The 19309-nt window shown below is 45.5% G+C and overlaps 1 protein-coding gene across 3 annotated transcripts in view; it reads left to right on the top strand.

Moving 5' to 3' along the window:
- Window positions 1–18903, top strand: part of iqsec1a (IQ motif and Sec7 domain ArfGEF 1a) — a 20969-nt gene extending 2066 nt beyond the window's left edge. The window contains exons 1-14 of one of the 3 annotated variants that reach the window (XM_084681016.1): window positions 3673–4213; window positions 4728–5001; window positions 5164–6437; window positions 7105–7266; window positions 7619–7741; window positions 8311–8477; window positions 8809–8948; window positions 9708–9737; window positions 10475–10600; window positions 10845–10944; window positions 11199–11360; window positions 11792–11968; window positions 13782–13831; window positions 15262–18903. In XM_084681016.1, coding sequence (XP_084537142.1) covers window positions 4113–4213; window positions 4728–5001; window positions 5164–6437; window positions 7105–7266; window positions 7619–7741; window positions 8311–8477; window positions 8809–8948; window positions 9708–9737; window positions 10475–10600; window positions 10845–10944; window positions 11199–11360; window positions 11792–11968; window positions 13782–13831; window positions 15262–15786 — 3411 coding nt within the window. In that variant the 5' untranslated portion in view covers window positions 3673–4112 and the 3' untranslated portion in view covers window positions 15787–18903. Of the gene's footprint in view, window positions 1–3669; window positions 4214–4727; window positions 5002–5163; window positions 6438–7104; window positions 7267–7618; window positions 7742–8310; window positions 8478–8808; window positions 8949–9707; window positions 9738–10474; window positions 10601–10844; window positions 10945–11198; window positions 11361–11791; window positions 11969–13781; window positions 13832–15261 lie in introns of those variants that run through there. The other 2 variants (XM_084681017.1, XM_084681018.1) reach the window with 2 other exon arrangements.
- Window positions 18904–19309: the final 406 nt, after the last annotated feature.

The raw sequence follows: 19309 nt of genomic DNA on the forward strand, positions 1-19309 counted from the left end.
CTCTATCTGTGTCTCTCTCTATCTCTATCTGTGTCTCTCTCTCTATCTGTCTCTATCTTAAGAGACAGGGATTATGATAGCAGGCCTGCTGGAGCCTTAGAAATGTGAAAATACCCTTTTGCTTCAATCATATCAGTTTGGAAACAATGTATCCATTCTCAAGCTTTACAACAGAAAGTGCTGCAGCTGTGAGAGTCTGTCCTGATGGGCCAGATGAGTGGTCAGACTGGAGCTACAGTTTGTCTAGACAGCCATTCCTGAGAGATAAAGCAACAAGCTCTGCTCGGCCACTAAAGTTTGAGTGGCCAGTTTCAATTCTGGGCTTGAAATCACAGTAGTTGAAATCTTGACACCGATGAGATCGTTGACTACAAAACGTCTGTTGGAAACTCTCTCATCAGTTGGACCAGCACAGCTTGCCAATTTCCAGCTGCATTACACTGTGATTTCCAATCTGGCCCTGGCTGTCTTTAGACAGTGGTTAACTAGATCCATGGTTATGGGACCTGAAAGCAGAGATACATCAGAGTGCTCTCAAACAGTGTCGCTGTTTATACTGCATTTGCACTGCATTAACATGTTACTGTGTGGTCTCCTCAACTTTGACCTTGAAAGCATTCCCCCACATGTGGGTCTTTGTGGACCAGTGTTTGCATCTGTATTTATGAGCTGAGCTCTGTGAGTCACTCTTGGAGGGGAGCGGAGGAGAGGGGAGTGGAGGAGAGGGGAGGGAAAACATCTGTTTTTGTTGTGTTCAGAGCCCATTTGTCAGTGGTCTGTACGGGGCTCTGTGGTGTGGGGCCTGAGCTGTGTGGTGCCTGTAAAATAACAGGATTAGGTCAATGCTCTGGAACATTTTATATACAGAACATACTGTCGTTTTTCTTAACAAATAATTGCAACATTTGCTCTCAGAATCCACTGCCTAGTTTGAGACTCATCAACCCATTTTTTGTTTATCAAAGAACAATCTGAATTTAACTGAAGAGCTGAACCAAAGTGCTTTCATTGAATGATAATGAGCTAATGAGAAAACCATGCATGCACACACTGCAGTGGTTTGCAGACTTGTTAAAGCAATTCATTGACACAGTAACTCCCCTACCAACCACCAACCTCAGATGGTCGCAGGCCCAGTCCCAGCTTCACTCCCAGCCCTTGATTCACTCCCAAATCCAGCCTCAACCTCAGTCCCAGACCCAGACCCGCCTCAACCTCAGCCCCAGACCCAGACCCGCCTCAGCCCCAGCCCCAGACCCAGATCCAGCCTCAACCTCAGCCCCAGATCCAACCTCAGCCCCAGACCCAGCCTCAGCCCCAGCCCCAGCCCCAGACCCAGACCCAGCCTTAACTCCGGCCTGCACCTCATTAACCAGACTCTTTTCCCAGAACTCTAGTAGATGTGACTCCTCTTTTCCCGGACCGAGGAATGTAGCTCCCTCAGGTCCATGTTGTAGACTAGTGTGAAGCCTGGGCCTGTTTGTCAGGATGTGTTGAGAGGGAGGGGAGGGAGAGGAAGAGATGACTGACCCCCTAAGGACCCCCAGCTAAAAATCACTGCCAGCTGAGCTGCCCCAAGCCTGCCTTACAGCTGGGCTCCATGGGACAGGAGTAAGGAACTCACGCCTGCTGGACATATGATGACCAATAAAAATGGCCATTTGACCAGCTCAAGGAACCATTATACACTTAATTCATGTGTTTTGAAGATATCAGAAGTTGAATTGTTTTGCTTTGTCTTTGTTTTTATCATGGCCCTCCTGATTAGGCTCAATAACAGTAAAACACATGAAAGCGTGGCAGTCAGTATTCCCATTTGTAGTAACAACTTTGCTGTATCCAAAAGCAGTGTGTGGTTGTGTTGTTTATACAAGCCTCTCCTCTCGAGTGATGTCATATGAGGCCCTGCACTCCCCTCCCTCCCTTCTTTTCACCCTTCGTTGCAAACTAAAACATCTGCTCTCTGAAATAGCTTTTGGGGCATTTTTTTTCTCTTCTCTTTCCTGTCATCATGAACAATTGACCCGAGAGAGAAGACCAAGAGGGTGACCTCGCAGAGGAAAAGAACAGCAGCACCACACAATTGACCCACTCTCTCACACTCTGTCTGTCTGTCTATCCATCTCTCATTCTCTCCTGTACCTATTATTTGCTAACAAGGCTGTTTAAAGAATTGCAGCGGGCTAAAGAAAAATGGAGGATGCAGGGGTATGATAAACAAAGCTTGCCCTATGTCAGTGGGAGGGTGAGGGTGGTGGACTGGATGGTCATGTGGACGGTTTGGAACAGGGGTCAGAGGTTCATGAATATCCCTGAAGACTCTTGCAGTTTCTGAAACACAGTAGCACTGAAGGCTCAACTGCCTCCAAACATATTTATATTCATGTCTAACTCCCTGTTCCATACAATGACGAATAAACTAAAATAACCTCTTATCTTATCAATCTATACCTATATTCCTTACCACCTAGGCTTCTGTCTATTGCATGAGTCATTTTTGTTATGTCAGACCCCCCTGAAAATATTTAGTGGCTGTTTATTTTCCTATGATTTCCAGTGATGAAGCCATAGAACTGGCTGCACTGTCAAACCCCATGTAAAAGTGAGGGTGTGTGGTGCGGTGGCTGAGTACTAGTGACGACCGTTTGTCATGACAGATGGTAGGGGGAGCTTTGTCCCCTCGGCGATTATGCAAGAAGTGTGATTTTTATTCCATCAAGCTGGGTTTGTGTTGGTACCTCAGTAAATAAGACTGTCTGTACATGTCTGTCTGTCTGAGTTTGACTTTTTTATTTTTTTACAGGGATGCACAATGCACATTAATCAACATTTCAGTAAAAGTGCCAGTTTTAGCCGGCTGGCTAATTTTCAACCGCAGTCCCTGGGCAGGTTATGTCCTGTCTGTCTGGTGGTCCAGATACTGCACACAGTGCACTGTGCTTGAGTCTAATTCCCCAGGGAGACAGTTAGCATTGCCTTACTGTCAAGGTATCCCCTGTTAGTGCTCTATGTGACCCTGTGTGTCTCAGCTCTTAACCTGCCCCAGAATTTACCACACTTGGGAGTAGCCTATCAGCTGCAAATACGACCAAATTCAACATTGTCACTATATAAAACAGTATACATATAACATAAAAGGTATCTGGGACATTTTAGTTATTGTAGGGTTAGCTGTGGATTCATAGTACATGACTCAATTTGTACCTGGAAGCCAGAGTCTGAAAGCCAGTGATGTTGCTGTGTACCTGGTGGCAGCTTGGCAGGTGATCCGCGTGGTGGGCAGAGATGTTTACATATCACACATTCAAGTGTTGATTGAGGAGCAGCCAAAAGTCTGGAGGGGGAACAGAGGACAATGTTTCTTACAGAGCAGTTCTTTGAACAAAATGAGACCTGTTCAAACTGAAGTGAAGTAAATTCAAAAGTTTCACTTCCAGTACAATTTTCTTACAGTGCTTACATTTCGACCAGGTTGTTAGATTAAATACCAGGCATTCAGGCATTCATTACTAAACAAGGGAGCAGGTGAGGGCTAAATACGCCATGTAGGGGATTTTAAAGAGAAAAAATTGCATCTCAAGTTGAGGTAAAACAAAAATACGTGATTGTGCCGATGACTCAGGAGATCTGCTGCAGAGGAGGTTTTTACACGTTCAAAAGGAACTGGAGGTGTTTCTTAGGTACATTCCAGGCAACGTCACTATTCAAACATAATTTGCAGTGAAAAGTGAAAGTTACCAAGCTTGAGGAAGCAGCCCTGACCCCTCCCACACCCTTCAGAATCAGAAGGGATTTTATTCGCCATGAATGTTTGCACAAACAAGCCCTCCCTATCATACCTTCACACCTCCCTATCCTCTTCACCGACTCACACAACGGATTTCAGTTTTAGATCATTCTACGTGATGACTACGTTTTGATATGTTTACCTTGTCATGCAAACCTAACTGGACTTTGGAATATTTATTTGTCTCAATGACAAAAAACTTCGATACACCAACATGATGTAACTGTCATTGGTCACTGATTGGCTGTGAAGGTGCTATAGACTTTGCTTCTCTGAAAGTAGTCTATGTGTACTCTGGACTCATGCAGACGGGCAGGCAGGTAGAATGGTGGATAAGGTTTGGAGAAAGAGTTGGCAGTTCATAGAAAACAGAAGGTCTCTGCGTGTAAAGCAGGCTTCTCCAAGCACGGCAGAACGTAAGAGTGAGTGAGTACCCTTTAGTCAAGTTCTTTCTTCAGTGGAAGGGATGTTTGAATTGCATTTAATTGATATTTGATCAGCCTCCAACGACATGTATAAAAGCCTTCTGTGTTTCTTTCATTTATATAGACTGGTTATTCATCTATTTATTCCTGAGACTATGATTTACGGTCATATTTCCAATAATAATCATGGAACACCCACTCAGAAGCACTCTAATCAACACATAGCGCTTAGTGTTTGATAATGTGGCTGTATATCTCAAAGTTGTGGGATCAGCACTTCTCAGAAAGCATTGCAGTATTTCCCCCAATCCACCAACAACTATTGCCGTTTGGTTATGTAATGCCGTTTCAAAAAACACAAAACATGGTCAAACTGAATCCACCAGTGTTAAGCGCTGTCCGTTGTTTTAGTGTCTAGGTGAGTCTTTTTAACTCTGACTGATATGCACAGTGTTGTTGTTGTGTAGTGAGGAAGAGAAGCCCTGAGTGACCATGTGTCCTCTGTCTCTGTGCAGTGTGGAAGGGGATGCCAGGCCCAATGAGACCGGTCCAGACGGAGGAGCCAGCTACGGCAGGGGGCCTGTGACCCACGGCTCAGCCATCAGCCCTGACCGCTTCGACGGCCCGCACTACGGCCACAGCGTCCAGCCGGGGCCCCAAAGACCCCGAAGGCCCAAGCTCCAACATTCCCAGTCCATCCTCCGCAAACAGGCTGAAGAGGAGGCCATCAAGCGCTCCAGATCGCTCTCTGAGAGCTATGAGCTCTCCGCTGACCTCCAGGACAAACAGGTACTAGAACATTCTGTCACTGTACTGTATGACACACAAAGTATCTCTGTCAGTGTTGTCTCTACTATTGTATCTTCTCACTGTCCTCACTAACTACAGACTCTGGTCCTTGGGAAAATGAGTGTAGACAGCTAGTGATGTGTGATTCCCTGTGGTCCTCAGGTGGAGATGCTGGAGCGTAAATATGGTGGACGCTTCATAACCCGGCATGCAGCCCGCACCATCCAGACAGCCTTCCGCCAGTACCAGATGAACAAGAACTTTGAGCGTCTCAGGAGCTCTATGTCTGAGAACCGCATGTCCAGACGTATCGTTCTGTCCAACATGAGGATGCAGTTCTCCTTCGAGGGCCCGGAGAAAGTCCACAGCTCCTACTTTGAGGGGAAGCAGGTGTCGCTAACAGACGATGGCACCCCCCTGGCCGTGGTACAATCCGAGTGTGGAGATATGGAGGTCCACCACCAGGCTAACCTGGCCGCTCACCCGGCCTCCCAAAACGACTTGACGGACGCCATCACGGAGCTAGAGGATGCTTTCTCCAGGCAGGTCAAGTCTCTAGCAGAGTCTATAGATGATGCCCTGAACTGCCGCAGCCTGCAGGAGGATGAGGGGGATCCTGAGGCTATGGGCCCTGAGGTGGGCCTGGAGGTAGCCTACCAGGTCAAGCCCCACCGTGGAGCAACTGGACGCATGCGGGATGAGATGATGGCGTCGTACAGTGATGTCACTCTGTTTATTGACGAGGAAGACCTGTCTCCCGCCATGGCGCTCTCGCGGTCAGGTGACCAGCCCTCAAGCACAGAGTCGGATCTGCGGCTGCGCTCGGCCAACTCCTCCCAGGAGTACTGGCCCATGGACCCCAAGGACGAGGGCCGCGACACGGACACGAGCTGCCGCAGCACGCCCTCTCTGGAGTGCCAGGAGCAGAGGCGGAGGGTGGACCACCTGCCCCTGCTCACCATCGAGCCCCCCAGCGACAGCTCGGCCGAGCTCAGCGACCGCTCCGACCGCAGCTCCATCAAGCGCCCGCCGGCGTACGAACCTCACGGCCACATCGTCACCTCCTCCCAGGCCAGCCCCAAACACATCTCCCACGGCCCGCCCCCTCGGGCGCCCTCCCGTGACGAGGAGGCCCCGCTCCGTCACCGCCACCGGCAGCTGGAGAGCCACCTGGCCATCAACGGCTCGGCCAACCGGCAGAGCAAGTCCGAGTCGGACTTCTCCGACGGGGACAACGACAGCATCAACAGCACGTCCAACTCCAACGACACCATCAACTGCAGCTCCGAGTCGTCGTCCAGGGACAGCCTGAGGGAGCAGACCCTGAGCAAGCAGACGTACCACAAAGAGACCCGCAACAGCTGGGACTCACCCGTCTTCAGCAACGACGTCATCCGCAAGAGGCACTACAGGATCGGCCTCAACCTCTTCAACAAGTAGGTACCCAGCTCCGAGGGAGCAGCCCAGCACTGATTAGAGTGATTAGCCCCTTCTAGAACTGGAGAACAGCATTGACAGAGGCTTTGTATAGAATCAGGGGTGACTTAGAGTAATCAGCTTTAATAGATGTGAGAACCACACAATCAACAGTAATCAGACTAATTCATTCTAATTCTCAAGGTTGCAAACCCTCAAGGGAGCTTGAAATTAGAAAATGTTTTGGATGAGGGCTTTGAATGTACAATTTGAATGTACAATGGCTGGCAGACATTTATTTGCTTGGTTTATGCATGTCCATGCTTGTTTATGACACTGTGAACGCAGTTCACTTAAGACATAGTCGTAGACTTTAGAAGGGGCGCATATTTCTACTCTATGATGTCAGGTAGAGTCTCTGCATGCTCTGCCCTCTGGTGAATGTTTAACCAGGGTGGAGGCCACTCCCTCTCAGCCAGAAAGGCAAACACCTCTCTTGACACTCTTGTTTGTTCCAAAGCCTGGTAGTACAAGGAGACATCAACTTTTGAACATGGGGGCATCATGTTTAATGGCATTAACCCCATGAGATGGGTCACTTCAGGCCTTGAAATCTGACTATTTTTCCTTATCTGAGAATGACGTTTGGCACCTAACCTGACTGTGTGTGTGTGTGTCTTTTTTCAGGAAGCCAGAGAAAGGTATCCAGTACCTGACAGAGAGAGGCTTTGTCCCAGACACACCTGTGGGCGTGGCTCACTTCCTGCTCCAGAGGAAGGGCCTGAGCAGACAGATGATTGGAGAGTTTCTGGGCAACCGGCAGAAACAGTTCAACAGAGATGTTTTAGAGTAAGTATGAACTTCAGTATGAATTACCTTCTTACTAGTTTCCCAAGCACAAGGCTTGTTATAGACAGGCAATGAGGCTAAGGACTTGTGCCAGTGTGGCCTGTTATACCCAAAGTCACTGCTGTCAAGCACACAGATCTAATAACTCATGTCAAACTAGGGCATCTCAGATTCCCCATCTTAGACATGTTCTTTGTCACCTCCCCCCCAGACTGTTATTGTCATTAGAGCTGGCTGGACACAGAAGGGTAGCATACTGTGGATCTGCCCATATGTAAAAATAGTCTTTGCTTCATCCTTCTTCTGTGTGTGTGTGTGTGTGTGTGTGTGTGTGTGTGTGTGTGTGTTGCAGCTGTGTAGTAGATGAGATGGACTTCTCGTCCATGGAGCTGGACGAGGCCCTGAGGAAGTTCCAGAACCACATCCGTGTCCAGGGAGAGGCTCAGAAGGTGGAGCGACTCATTGAGGCCTACAGGTAAAGAAGTTATAGAAAAACATGACAAAATACAGAAACACACAGCACACAGACAGACAGACACTCGCAGCCATACAGTTTGTTGTTGCAGTGTCATATGACTGAGCTGTTTCACTACCAATGTCTGTAAACTGCTAAATTGCTGTGTGACCTTCATCACACTATTCCCTCTATTCCCAAAATATAAAATATGATGAATATTACATGGTAGTAATGAATGTTGTTTTCTGTTTCTGCATTGCATTTGCAATCAGCACTGAGTGGTTATCAACTAGTGTCTTGCAGTGCAACTCCCAGTTGGCAGTGCTGAATGACTTATTGATGTGTGGAGGGACTTAGTGCACCATATTACTTATGCTTGAGTAAATAGACCAGTTCCTCACGCCATGCTGAGAGGTTGATGGTGACATCGCACATCCACACCACCATCCCAGTCAGCAGTCACTGTCAATCACCTAGGGGTTTGCACCCTGCAAATCACACTTTACTGCATTTCTTTCACCAGCAGAATATGAATATACTCATTATTGTACTGATGCGTCATTTCCCTATCTGCCATCTGTGTTCAGTCAGCGCTACTGCATCTGTAACCCCACGGTGGTGCGACAATTCAGAAACCCAGACACCATCTTCATCCTGGCCTTCGCCATCATCCTCCTTAACACAGACATGTACAGCCCCAACGTCAAACCGGAGAGGAAGATGAAGCTGGAGGACTTTGTCAAAAACCTCAGAGGTATGCATGTGAATATGGGTGTGTATGTGTGTGTCGTTGTGGGTAGGCTGTGTGTCTGTCTGATTGTGTGTCTGGTTTGTGTGTGTATGTAGGTGTGTGTGTGCGGGTTTGTCTGTGTGGGTAGGTGTGCCTTTGTGGGTGTGGGTGTGTATGTGTGTGTGTTTCTGTGTGAGTGGGTGTGTGCGTGTGTGTGTGTTTCTGTGTGAGTGGGTGTGTATGTGTGTGTGTTTCTGTGTGAGTGAGTGGGTGTGTATGTGTGTGTATTTCTGTGTGAGTGGGTGTGTATGTGTGCGTGTTTCTGTGTGTTTAACCTATTGTTGCTCCCCATCAGGAGTGGATGATGGGGAGGACATTCCCAGGGAGACTCTGGTAGGCATTTATGAGAGAATCCGGAAGCGAGAGCTGAAGACAAACGAGGACCACGTGTCTCAGGTGCAGAAGGTGGAGAAGCTCATTGTGGGAAAGAAACCGGTGAGTTACTCTCAAATCCTACCAGGAACCAAAGCTCATTCCTACAGACACTTAAATATGTGTGAAACTGGGAGGGTAAAGCAGGTTTCCCATCTGTCTGCATTGAAAGTCATCATGACACCTAATGTAGCACCTCTCTCGGTGTTAATTTGAGTGCAAGCCTCCTCATCAGCATTCGGTTTGAATGTGAGCAGAGCAAGGGGCTTTGTTCAGTGCTGCCTGGTGTGAGCCTGCAGTCACGTTAGTGCTGGGACCTTCACGCTGGTGCCTCTCATGTCTCCCGAGCCCTTCAGAGGCAGATCCACTCCTAGTGAAGAACCCAGCCTCTCACACGCTCCACACAGCAATCCCATAATATTCCTACACTAAATCCTCCCTGAGTCATGTAGAGAGAAGGTTATATTGTCTGACAATACCCTCTTCAGTCACTCTTCATCTGAGGAAACACAACACAGAACTGGGACGTCAGGCTTTATCAGACTGGGGGCTTCAGGATATATTGTTTCAGCTGCGATAAATAACTGCTACGGCGTTACAGATCAAGAGTGGGAGTGCCTTGTTCTCTTTATGAGATGGGTTGGATGTACATACACACACACACGAGGCTCAGGGTAGAGAAATGTCCCACATGACCCCTTAGCTGACGCACAAACACTAAATGAGATGAGATTGTTTCTAGGGTTACACCATGTCGTGGACCAGGCTTATTAGCGGTGATGAGAACCTCTCTTTGATCTTCTCTCTGTGCTCTCCTTTCAGATCGGATCTCTACACCACGGCCTAGGATGTGTAAGTACACAATGACACAAGTCATTTCAATCATCTCACATCCCTAGGGGGAAATAGTAATAGGCAAAATACCAAGGACTGTACGTGAATATGGCTTTTGCTACATCCACATCAAGTAGAACTGGCTTTCTTGAGCAAGCAATGCCCGCCCCCCCCCCCCCCCCTCCCCAGGTCAGCAGTCTGTCGTCAGTTTCTCCTGTAGACAGAGTCAACAGATATAAATACCTAGGTGGCAGTGAGCTGCAGTGTTTACTGACTTTGTGCTGAGCAGGGTATAAATCCCTGCCAAGCAACAGACCACACACTACACACTATACACTACAACATAGTCGTGCATAGTGGATCTGCAATGTTCTGTTGCATGATCATCCCGCACATGTTGATCTATGCCCTCTCTTTTCTATCGGATGAATTAGACAGTTTGATTATATATTTATAACCTGGTGTTAAAATTGTATGCACACATCTGGAGGAATATATGACACATGTATCCAAGGGTACATTCTCTGTGATTAATATCACCCTGTTATAGATACAGATAGTCCCATCCAAGATCAAAGCTTATCTGATGTTGTCAGCCAAATGGGCTGGAGGAGTCAATGTCCCTGGCTCAGTTCAGCTCCAAGCTATTTGACCTCTCTGCCCTCGCTAAAGCATAGCTCCAGGGAGGGACTGAGGTCATGGAGGGAGCGTTTCCTGATACTGAGTGTGCTACTGCTTGTTGTGCTGCCCTCTAGGTGCTGTCCCTGCCTCACCGCAGGCTGGTGTGCTACTGCCGGCTGTTTGAAGTGCCAGACCCCAACAAGCTGCAGAAGCTGGGTCTTCACCAGCGGGAGATCTTCCTGTTCAACGACCTGCTGGTGGTAGGCTCCTCCACTGCTCCCGGCCTGGCTCTGCCAGACCTCCACCCTGTGGCTTTGCTAGATATGTCCCCTGCACCAATCTGCTCATTATGTAGGCCGGTAAAAAATCAAAGGGATTTGAAGAAGAGTGAATGATTTGTAGATTCAGAGTCTTGAACATGGTAATGGTCAGATCTTTCTTCATATGTTTTTCAAGTGCGCTTCCGTGAATAATCCCTGCTGTGTGTGTCTTGTGTGGGAACAGGTGACAAAGATTTTCCAGAAGAAGAAGAACTCGGTGACATACAGCTTCCGGCAGTCGTTCTCTTTGTATGGGATGCAGGTTCTACTGTTTGAGAACCAGTGTAAGTAGCAGTAAGCGCCCGTAGCCTCTCAACATAGCAGTGTATTAACCCAGCATGTTTACAGAAAGCTTGGCATGCTTTAGTTTAGCACAATAACACTTCTCACTGGAAGTGCAAATCAAACTAATGGACTGTAACAGTGTTTACGTTTTCAATACTTCACACAGACTTTCCTGGCGCCTTTAAACTTGCTTTTTGATCAATGCCCTGTGGTTAAAGGTTTCTCTCCCTGTCTGTGTTTTCGATTGGCCCAGATTACCCAAATGGGATCAGGCTTACATCAGCCATACCAGGTGCGGACATCAAAGTCCTCATCAACTTTAACGCGCCCAACCCCCAGGACCGCAAGAAGTTCACAGACGACCTGCGGGAATCCATCGCTGAGGTCCAGGAAATGGAGAAATACAGGATAGAGTGTGAGCAGACATTTTCTTTTTCTCTTCTTTCCTTCTTCTCTTCGTCCTGAGCTGCCTTGGGCCAGTTAAGCCAGTAAAATTAAACAGGGCATGGTCCTCATTACTCATTCCTTTAGGACCTTTAGGAGGAAGAATTTTTAAAAGAGTTCACAGATATGTTACCAGAGGGTGGGCTTTTTGTAGAAAGAGATGTATTAACAGAAACATAATCAGACTATTCTAAAGACTATTCTAAAGAGACTTTACAGAGATCCAACAAATGCTAGGCAACTGCAAGATCACACACAATATTAGCATATTGGTTAAATTGTTGTCGCTTGTGTACTTTGAGTGATGAGGATTGTTCCAAGGACACATATACACACACACTCACATACACGCTTCCAGTGTAGTCCTCACACCTATGTGTGTGTGTCTGTTCTGCTTCACAGCGGAGCTGGAGAAGCAGAAGGGGGTGGTGAGGCCCAGCATGTCCCAGAGCTCTGGCCTGAAGAAGGAGGCGGGCAACGGCAGTATGAACCGTGCCAGCCTGGACGACACCTACACCATGGGGGAGGGGCTGAAGAGGAGCGCCCTCAGCAGCTCCCTGCGCGACCTCTCCGAAGCAGGTAATCACAGAGGTCACAGTCTCCGCCAGAGCTCCAGCCTGTCACTTAGCCATCCTGATGCTGAGGGATCCAACCACATCATGTCCCACTAATGCATAAGATGATCCCAGAGCTCTTCCCATGAAGCAGAACGTTTTCAGATTGGTAGAATTTATAGTTATGGGCAGTGTGTTTTGGCTTGTAATGAGTACATTTGGATTACTTCATGTGTGAATTCCATTTGTTAAATCCACAGTTTGCTTTTATTGGTGGCCTATTTAAGATTCATTTGTTGTTACCAAGAGGGACTGCAGTGTGGAAGTATTTGTTAAGAATGAAGAACTTGTACTTAAGTAGAATGTTCTATGACTTGGCTATATATTCACTGATGAATGGAATTCAACTATGGCTCTTATCCCTTCATTTGGTACTTTAGTCCAATTAGATTTATCTGTTTTACACTTTTACATGTCTCATTTTCATTCATAAGATACCTCCTTATTTTTCCAAGCATTTCACAATGTTCATTGTTTGTTACATGAATCAGTGATATTCATATTTGCCTCTCGGTCATTCTCTTTCATTTATATCTTTAACCTATCAATCCAACTGAATTTGAGGGTCGTTCCGTTCTCATTGTTTGTGAAATGTCAAGATTTGGTTCAAATTTTTACGTCAAAAAACATTTCATTTCCATAAATAACACTATGTAGCATATTAGCTCCAAATCTTCAACATTTCACAGATTCTGAGACAAACTTCTGTTACCTTATCTAGTAGTTACCATGATAATGTAATGAAATCCATTATGGGGCTCTTTCTGACACCAGGGGATACAATTGTTCTGTTCTAGTTATGATTTGGTGTATATCCATAGAGTACTTTTGAAGCTTAGTCTGTGTTGAAGTAGGCCAAAACCATGATGCTTCAGTCCTCCTGTTTCATGTTTTTGTATATTATGTTGAAGCCCTAACCTTCTCAGTGCAGGATGTGGCATGATAGCGGGGTCATTCCTGTGTGAAGTATTTTTGTTTTTCTTTTCTTGCCATTTTCATCTCAAATGTACTTCCTGTTATTCCCACGCCCATTCAGTTTTCTCTCCTGCTCATGTGTAATAACTGGTCATGTTCTCATCGGCTGAGTAAGCCTAACATTGGCAGACTGCTCTGTTTGCCCTTCAGCCCTATATTTGCCTGTACATCCCATATGCAACAGCCATTGTATTGCTTTTGATGTTCCTCCTACCACTGGCGTGAAGCCACCCGAGACTCTCCCTTATGACAATCTACATCTTGTGACAACATTAAACTCCTGTTGCCACATTTTATGAGAATGTGTTGGTGAACTCTTTGTAGAAAGAATACAGAGATATTAGCCCTTAATGCTCAGTAGTTGACCCATGGGCCTCAGGTGAAATTGCACCTTGGTAAATCCCTTGGTCGGCAGGTAGAAGCGGTTTAGTTTTATTATTTTTTTGAACTACTGGAGCATTTAAGAAAGCTCCAAAGTAGAAATACGTGATACAGAACAATATTTGGTACATACAATAGTCTACACAAGTTAACACAAGTTTGTTATGTTGGACAAACTTTCACAGTAAGTCCTGTAGTAAATCTAGGTCAAGTAGACGCTAAAAGGACACAACTACACCACCCACAAAACCCACCCACCAATCCCTCACTCTCTCCCTGACCCCTGATCCACTGTGCCCTTGATAGAATTATGCTCACAACCCCTGCACTGCCCCTAGGGGATCGGAGGGCTGAATAAACCTCTGTAGTTGATCCAGGAGTGCTGTCCATCTCTAATCTGTGGTATTGCATGTCTCGGGCAGGCAAGCGTGGGCGCCGCAGCAGTGCAGGATCACTAGACAGCAATATGGAAGTAAGTTGGAAGCAGCTGGTATCCAAGCTACTCTCTATGTGATGATGTGCACTGTCAAAACACACCATTTATTTTTGGTATTGCACCCTCTCTGCTTCATAGACTCTCAGTTCATTTGTTTTTGATCATTTTTTTCTCCTCGGATGCCTTAACCACCTGCCTGCCTGGGTTAGTGTGCATGCATGGGCTGCCTGCCTCTGATGCTGCCCTGACTGGAAGAGAAAGAACTTGGTCATGTGGCCAGTTTGCCCTTTTTCTTGAAACAAGCATGACTCTACTAATTCCCCACTGATCCTTCTGTCTCCCCAAAGCCATCTGTATCTGCCATAGTTTACTGTCCTTTTCCATTCACTCATGTCCAGCTCTCTGACCTCTCTTTGGGTTTCTGCCACAGCCACTGAATATAGTAACTGTGTCCTGGTCTCTTTCCTGTCCCCATCCTAGAAGCAAGGTTAGGTCCAGGGAGGAACACTGTGTTAGAAGCAGGACTCTCTTAGACTGACGGGCTTCTTTACATACAGATTCAATAAGATGTGGATTTCATTCATCATCCTTCACTCATTTCATGTGTCCATGTGTTTGGTTAAAGTCTGGGACCCTGACATTTTGATTCCACTTTCAAAGAAGTCACATTATCTCTTTCCAGCTGTAGATTAAGCATGTACCAGAGGGAATATGTATAATTCCTTCGAAGGTTGAAAGCAATCTGGTCTTGGAAAAGTTGGAACCAGAACAGTGGAAAAGTGTCCAGGCCACTTTGTGAAATGTGCACACCAGAGCTTCAGTCCTGCTGCTTGTAATAGTAGCCTACTGCTGTCAGTGGAATGCTAACCTAATATGGATGGAGAGGTTGCCTGTCACTTCCTCTGCATGTGTATTTTCTGCCTCTGTTGATTTTAACAAGATGCATGTGTGACTTTTGGCAGGTTCAGAAGGTGTTCAACATTGAGAGCAATTTAATATGATGTCATTTTAACTCGGTATCAATTTGTTAGTTCCATTACTATTTTGTGTCATAGGCCCACATGGTGTATTTGACTGTGATCATTAATCTGCTCAGAAAAAAAGTCAGATTTCTACCAGACTTTTGGACTTTGAAGCTCACCTTCTTCTGACAATTGACCTTTTATAAATGGTAATGCTGGTTTCTTTTCCCCTGACATTATCTAAAGAGGGTAAAGCTGATTTGACCATTCATAGTCTGTCTGTCTGTCCTCCATCCTGGGATGAACATTTTTGGTTTATTTTTGCATGCTCTGTAACATTTTGCTTCTTGCTGTTTACCCTCACTCTCCAGGTTAAGTGAACCACCTCCATGAGTGGTGCAGTATGATTTGCCAAACAGCCGTAGTACAATTGTACTGTGTGTGGAGTTTTGGGCTTTGTCACAGGCACTGACAGGGCTGCTGTTACATTCCTCTCTCCTGCAGGGGTCCATCATTAGCAGCCCTCACACACGTCGGAGAGCCACCACCCCGCGCGAGGGCGCACCCCGCAGCCATCCCCCCATCCCCAACTCCTCCTCCATCCTTGGGTCCCTATTCAGCAGCAAGCGAGGGAAGCCCTCTTTGCAGAGCCACCCTCCTATTCCTCCGCCTGGTCACCCCACCCTCATCTCCCACAAGCCCCACCCAGCCAACCTCCACCACACGGCACAGAGCGTCCACCCAACTCAAAGCCAGCTGCACGGCCACCACTCCCAGTACTGCCAGGTCCAGCAGAACCCGCCCCCCTACCATCACCATCACCACTACCACCCCCCACCGCACACACAGTACCACCAGCACCCAGCCTACACCTCACACACACACGCACACACACAGCACAGCCACCACAGTCAGCATTCCCATCATGCCTCACACTCCCAGCATGCTCCTCACCACCATAGTCAGCAGCAGGGCCCGGCACCTGGCGGGCCCAAACCCAAACACAGTGGCATCAGCACCGTGGTGTGACCTCCCTCCTAGAAAAAGAGAGAGAAAGAGAAGAAAAAGAGAGAAAGGGACAGTTGCTTACACCAAAGGGACGGTATGAGTTTATGGCCTGTCCACTGTGTTCTACTGCTGCTGTGCTGGGGGCGGATTACAGGCCGCACCTGGATCCTTCCTTCACTACCCACCTAAAGACATGGAAACAAGACTTCAATCTTCCACGCTGAGTCTTGGCTCAGTCACTCAAACTACAGGCATTGCTCTGTCAGGGTCTCAGGGGAGCGTTTTCCAACAGGAAGTTACTCTCTCCTACTCTCCACAAACCCACACACACAACCTGGCCATTATGGCTGAAGAGAAGTTGTCTTTTCTCTACCAGTCCCTCTCCACTGCTCCATTCCTACAATAGTCTGTCTTCCCTTTGCCTGGGGAAGGCCCGAGAGAAGATGGCTGACTGTTTTCGCTGATGATGGCATATTATATTGTACACATTTGCTCTGATCTGATCGAGCTAACTTTCAATGCTCTGCTTTCTTAGGTTTGCAAATCCTATCTTCATTTTTTAAGAATGCTATTTGTTGTTGCCTCCTGTATAATTCATGTAGTGAAATCGCTAGACGTAATCATTTCACACTAACTAGATCAACAGACAGGTTAAAAACTGAGTAGAAAGTCTCAATGTTAGTAGTTTTAGTGCTGTATTTACCGTAGATGACAGCTGTGTTGTCTCCTAGCTCTCATGAATAAATGTGCCAATTACTTATGCATAACCTATTTAGTCGCCACTTCATGTACAGTATATTGTGCGTAAAGTACTTTGTAAGATCATACTTACAACCATTATTATTATCATCGAAAATGAATTTTATCAGTATTATACTGACTCTATAGTAACAGGATCAATCTGAAGGGAGTGAACTCACATTTAGTCCGGCCAATAATAATCTTCTCTGGAGTTTGTTGCCCGTAAAATGGAGAATGGAGATATTCTAGAGTGCAGCTGTGGCATATGGGTATGGCTGGGAAGACATTTCCTGTCATGACTGTCCTCACTTGTCCTTCATAGGTTGAGTGTGTGATTCCCTCCCTGAATGCTAATGCTGGTATGATGCTTAGTACTGTTCAAAATTAGGAAGGGATCAACTGAAGCCCGTTGGTGTTGAGCTTGTCGTCCCTGTTGAGTTATATTCTGTCCAAGCTTAGAGCTGCTCCTTTCAGACACTTTTCAAGTTTACTGTATTTTGAGGCCTAGGTCATGGACACACAGTGCACCTGGCTTTTGCCTTACATATATGCAGCAGCTGCATTCTTGACTCTTCAAAATCAAACAATTATATTTTTGAACTTTGTTTCAGTGTCATTGCTTTTTTTTTTTCTTCCTCAAAACCCTTTCAAGTTAGTGACTGTAAAGCTCTTAAGTAATTAGAGAATTATTCTTGTTATCTTTGTTTTTATCCTGTGCAATATTTCTGGACGGATTTTGTACATTCAGAACATGCAAAGGTTTCCTCCTGTTTTGTTTGTTTTCACAATGTGTCGTTTATTTATTTAGTTTTGACCCCTGTTGTTCTTTCTCAGTGGCTTAATGTGTGACTGTATTCATGAGAAGAACAGTCCTGGAGTTCAGTGGAATGTCTACTAAGTGATTTTGCATGTAATGTTATTGATGTGAGGCTATCCTCTGCACATGTATAACAAATCAGTGTTACCATGGCGAGTTAAAGTGCAATCATGATCAGAAGTGCAGACTAGTATTGCTAGTGTGGGTCATCATATTGTCCGGAAAGAGATTCAGGTGAAAAATATCGTCTTTTTTCCATTTCAGAATATATAAATACCTACTTACACCATTCACAATAGAAAGAGGAATGTGTGTGTATATATTTTAATAAAGGAATATGCTTCCCTCTGGGCAGAACAGAAATATTTTGCTGGATAAGCACATATGAACGCTTTTTTTTCAGGAAATGCAGAAATACAGCGTAGAAATGCAACTTAACAAAGGAAATGGGTATATGTAAAGAACAATAACTTTCTACATTCTACAAATAAGAGTATATTATAGTGTGTAAATTAGTGAAAGTCAATTGTTTGTCCCAATATCAGGGTGTACATGTATTTTAACATTCACTAAGAAAACCTGAACCATAAGTCAGACTCACTCATTTCTGCTCTTATTAGACAAGTTGTATTATAAGGAAATTTAGACAGATTAACATATCTGATTTGGGACATTGATGGTCAGTTGAATGTGTCTTTCTATTGATTTCCTATTTCTTTTTTAACTAAAGATTTCAGACAATGTAAAGACAAAGTGTACGTTTCTGTTAATATACAGTATGTTATTGTGCTTCAGATGTCCTCAGTCATCTTTGTAGTGTGAGAAGATACCCCAACAATGCACTGCATGTATCTGATGCATCGTGTCTCCTTTCACTGTGAGCTGACCCAGAAAATCAGCCTGTAAAGTTTGACCTCCATTTTGTTTAGATTGACTTTAAATCTCCAGATGTTGACTTGCTCTTGCTGTTCCATGTTAAGCTGAATTTGATTGGAGCACAGCATGCATCTCATCTACATAGCCATTGTATAAAGAACAAACATAAACACGGTTGCACTTATCTGAGGGCTCTCATTGTGTAAATAAGGGTGTGGATTTATTTGAAGGAGGGTTAAGACAAGAAGGGACCAAGTGGGAGATAAATGGAACTGTACATAGTGTTTATATGATCACTTATCTAAACTGATATCTGCAGTAAGGATCAGGGTGTACACCCATCAACTCATAGGGGAGAAGAAAGAGGGAGGGGTCCTAATTAGGAACATATCGCTTATCTCTCTGCCTCCACCTTTAGTGAGCTCTTATTTGTTGTGGATCTCAAAAGACAGACTGTTATAAGGTTCTCTGCCTATTAAACACACATACACAAACACACACACACACACACACGTTCATCCCAATGTTACAATGCTGTTCTGTCAGGCTCATTTTAAGAGACACATAAAAAAGGGAAAGTCAAGAGTGGCCTCATTTCAATGTGCATTCTGTTTGTACAGTGAGTAGTGAGTCAGTAAGACCCCTGTTATTGTAAAATTCAACTGTGACAATGTTGAGAACGCTAAATAAACAAATATATGAGTTATGGTATTCACATTTGTCTCTTACGTATTGAATAAAAATACTGTTGGATTTGTCATAGTATGCCACATAAAACAGTTATCTCATATAATGTGTATCGACAACTACTGAGAATCTTGGTTTCTGACTGCAGATTTGTCTCTCATTAGTTTTGACGGTTATTAAAAGTTAGGGGAGGATCTCAGAGCCAGTCCCTTATAGTGTACAAAATCCCCACTAGAGGGCATGCTTATAAACATCGTTAAATGGCTGTTTTCACACCCTCTAGTGGTGAAAAAAAGTTTTGTTGTACATGTAGGCATCTCCAGAAAAACATTGATTGAAAGGGCAGACAATGTAAATGAAATGGAATCATGTTCATATTGTTATATGCATCCTTGGCTCCTTTTTGTGATGCTACGTTAATGG

Source organism: Hypomesus nipponensis, chromosome 18 (genome assembly GCF_054491055.1).
Source record: "Hypomesus nipponensis isolate SF chromosome 18, ASM5449105v1, whole genome shotgun sequence".
Classification (NCBI taxonomy): Eukaryota; Metazoa; Chordata; class Actinopteri; order Osmeriformes; family Osmeridae; genus Hypomesus; species Hypomesus nipponensis.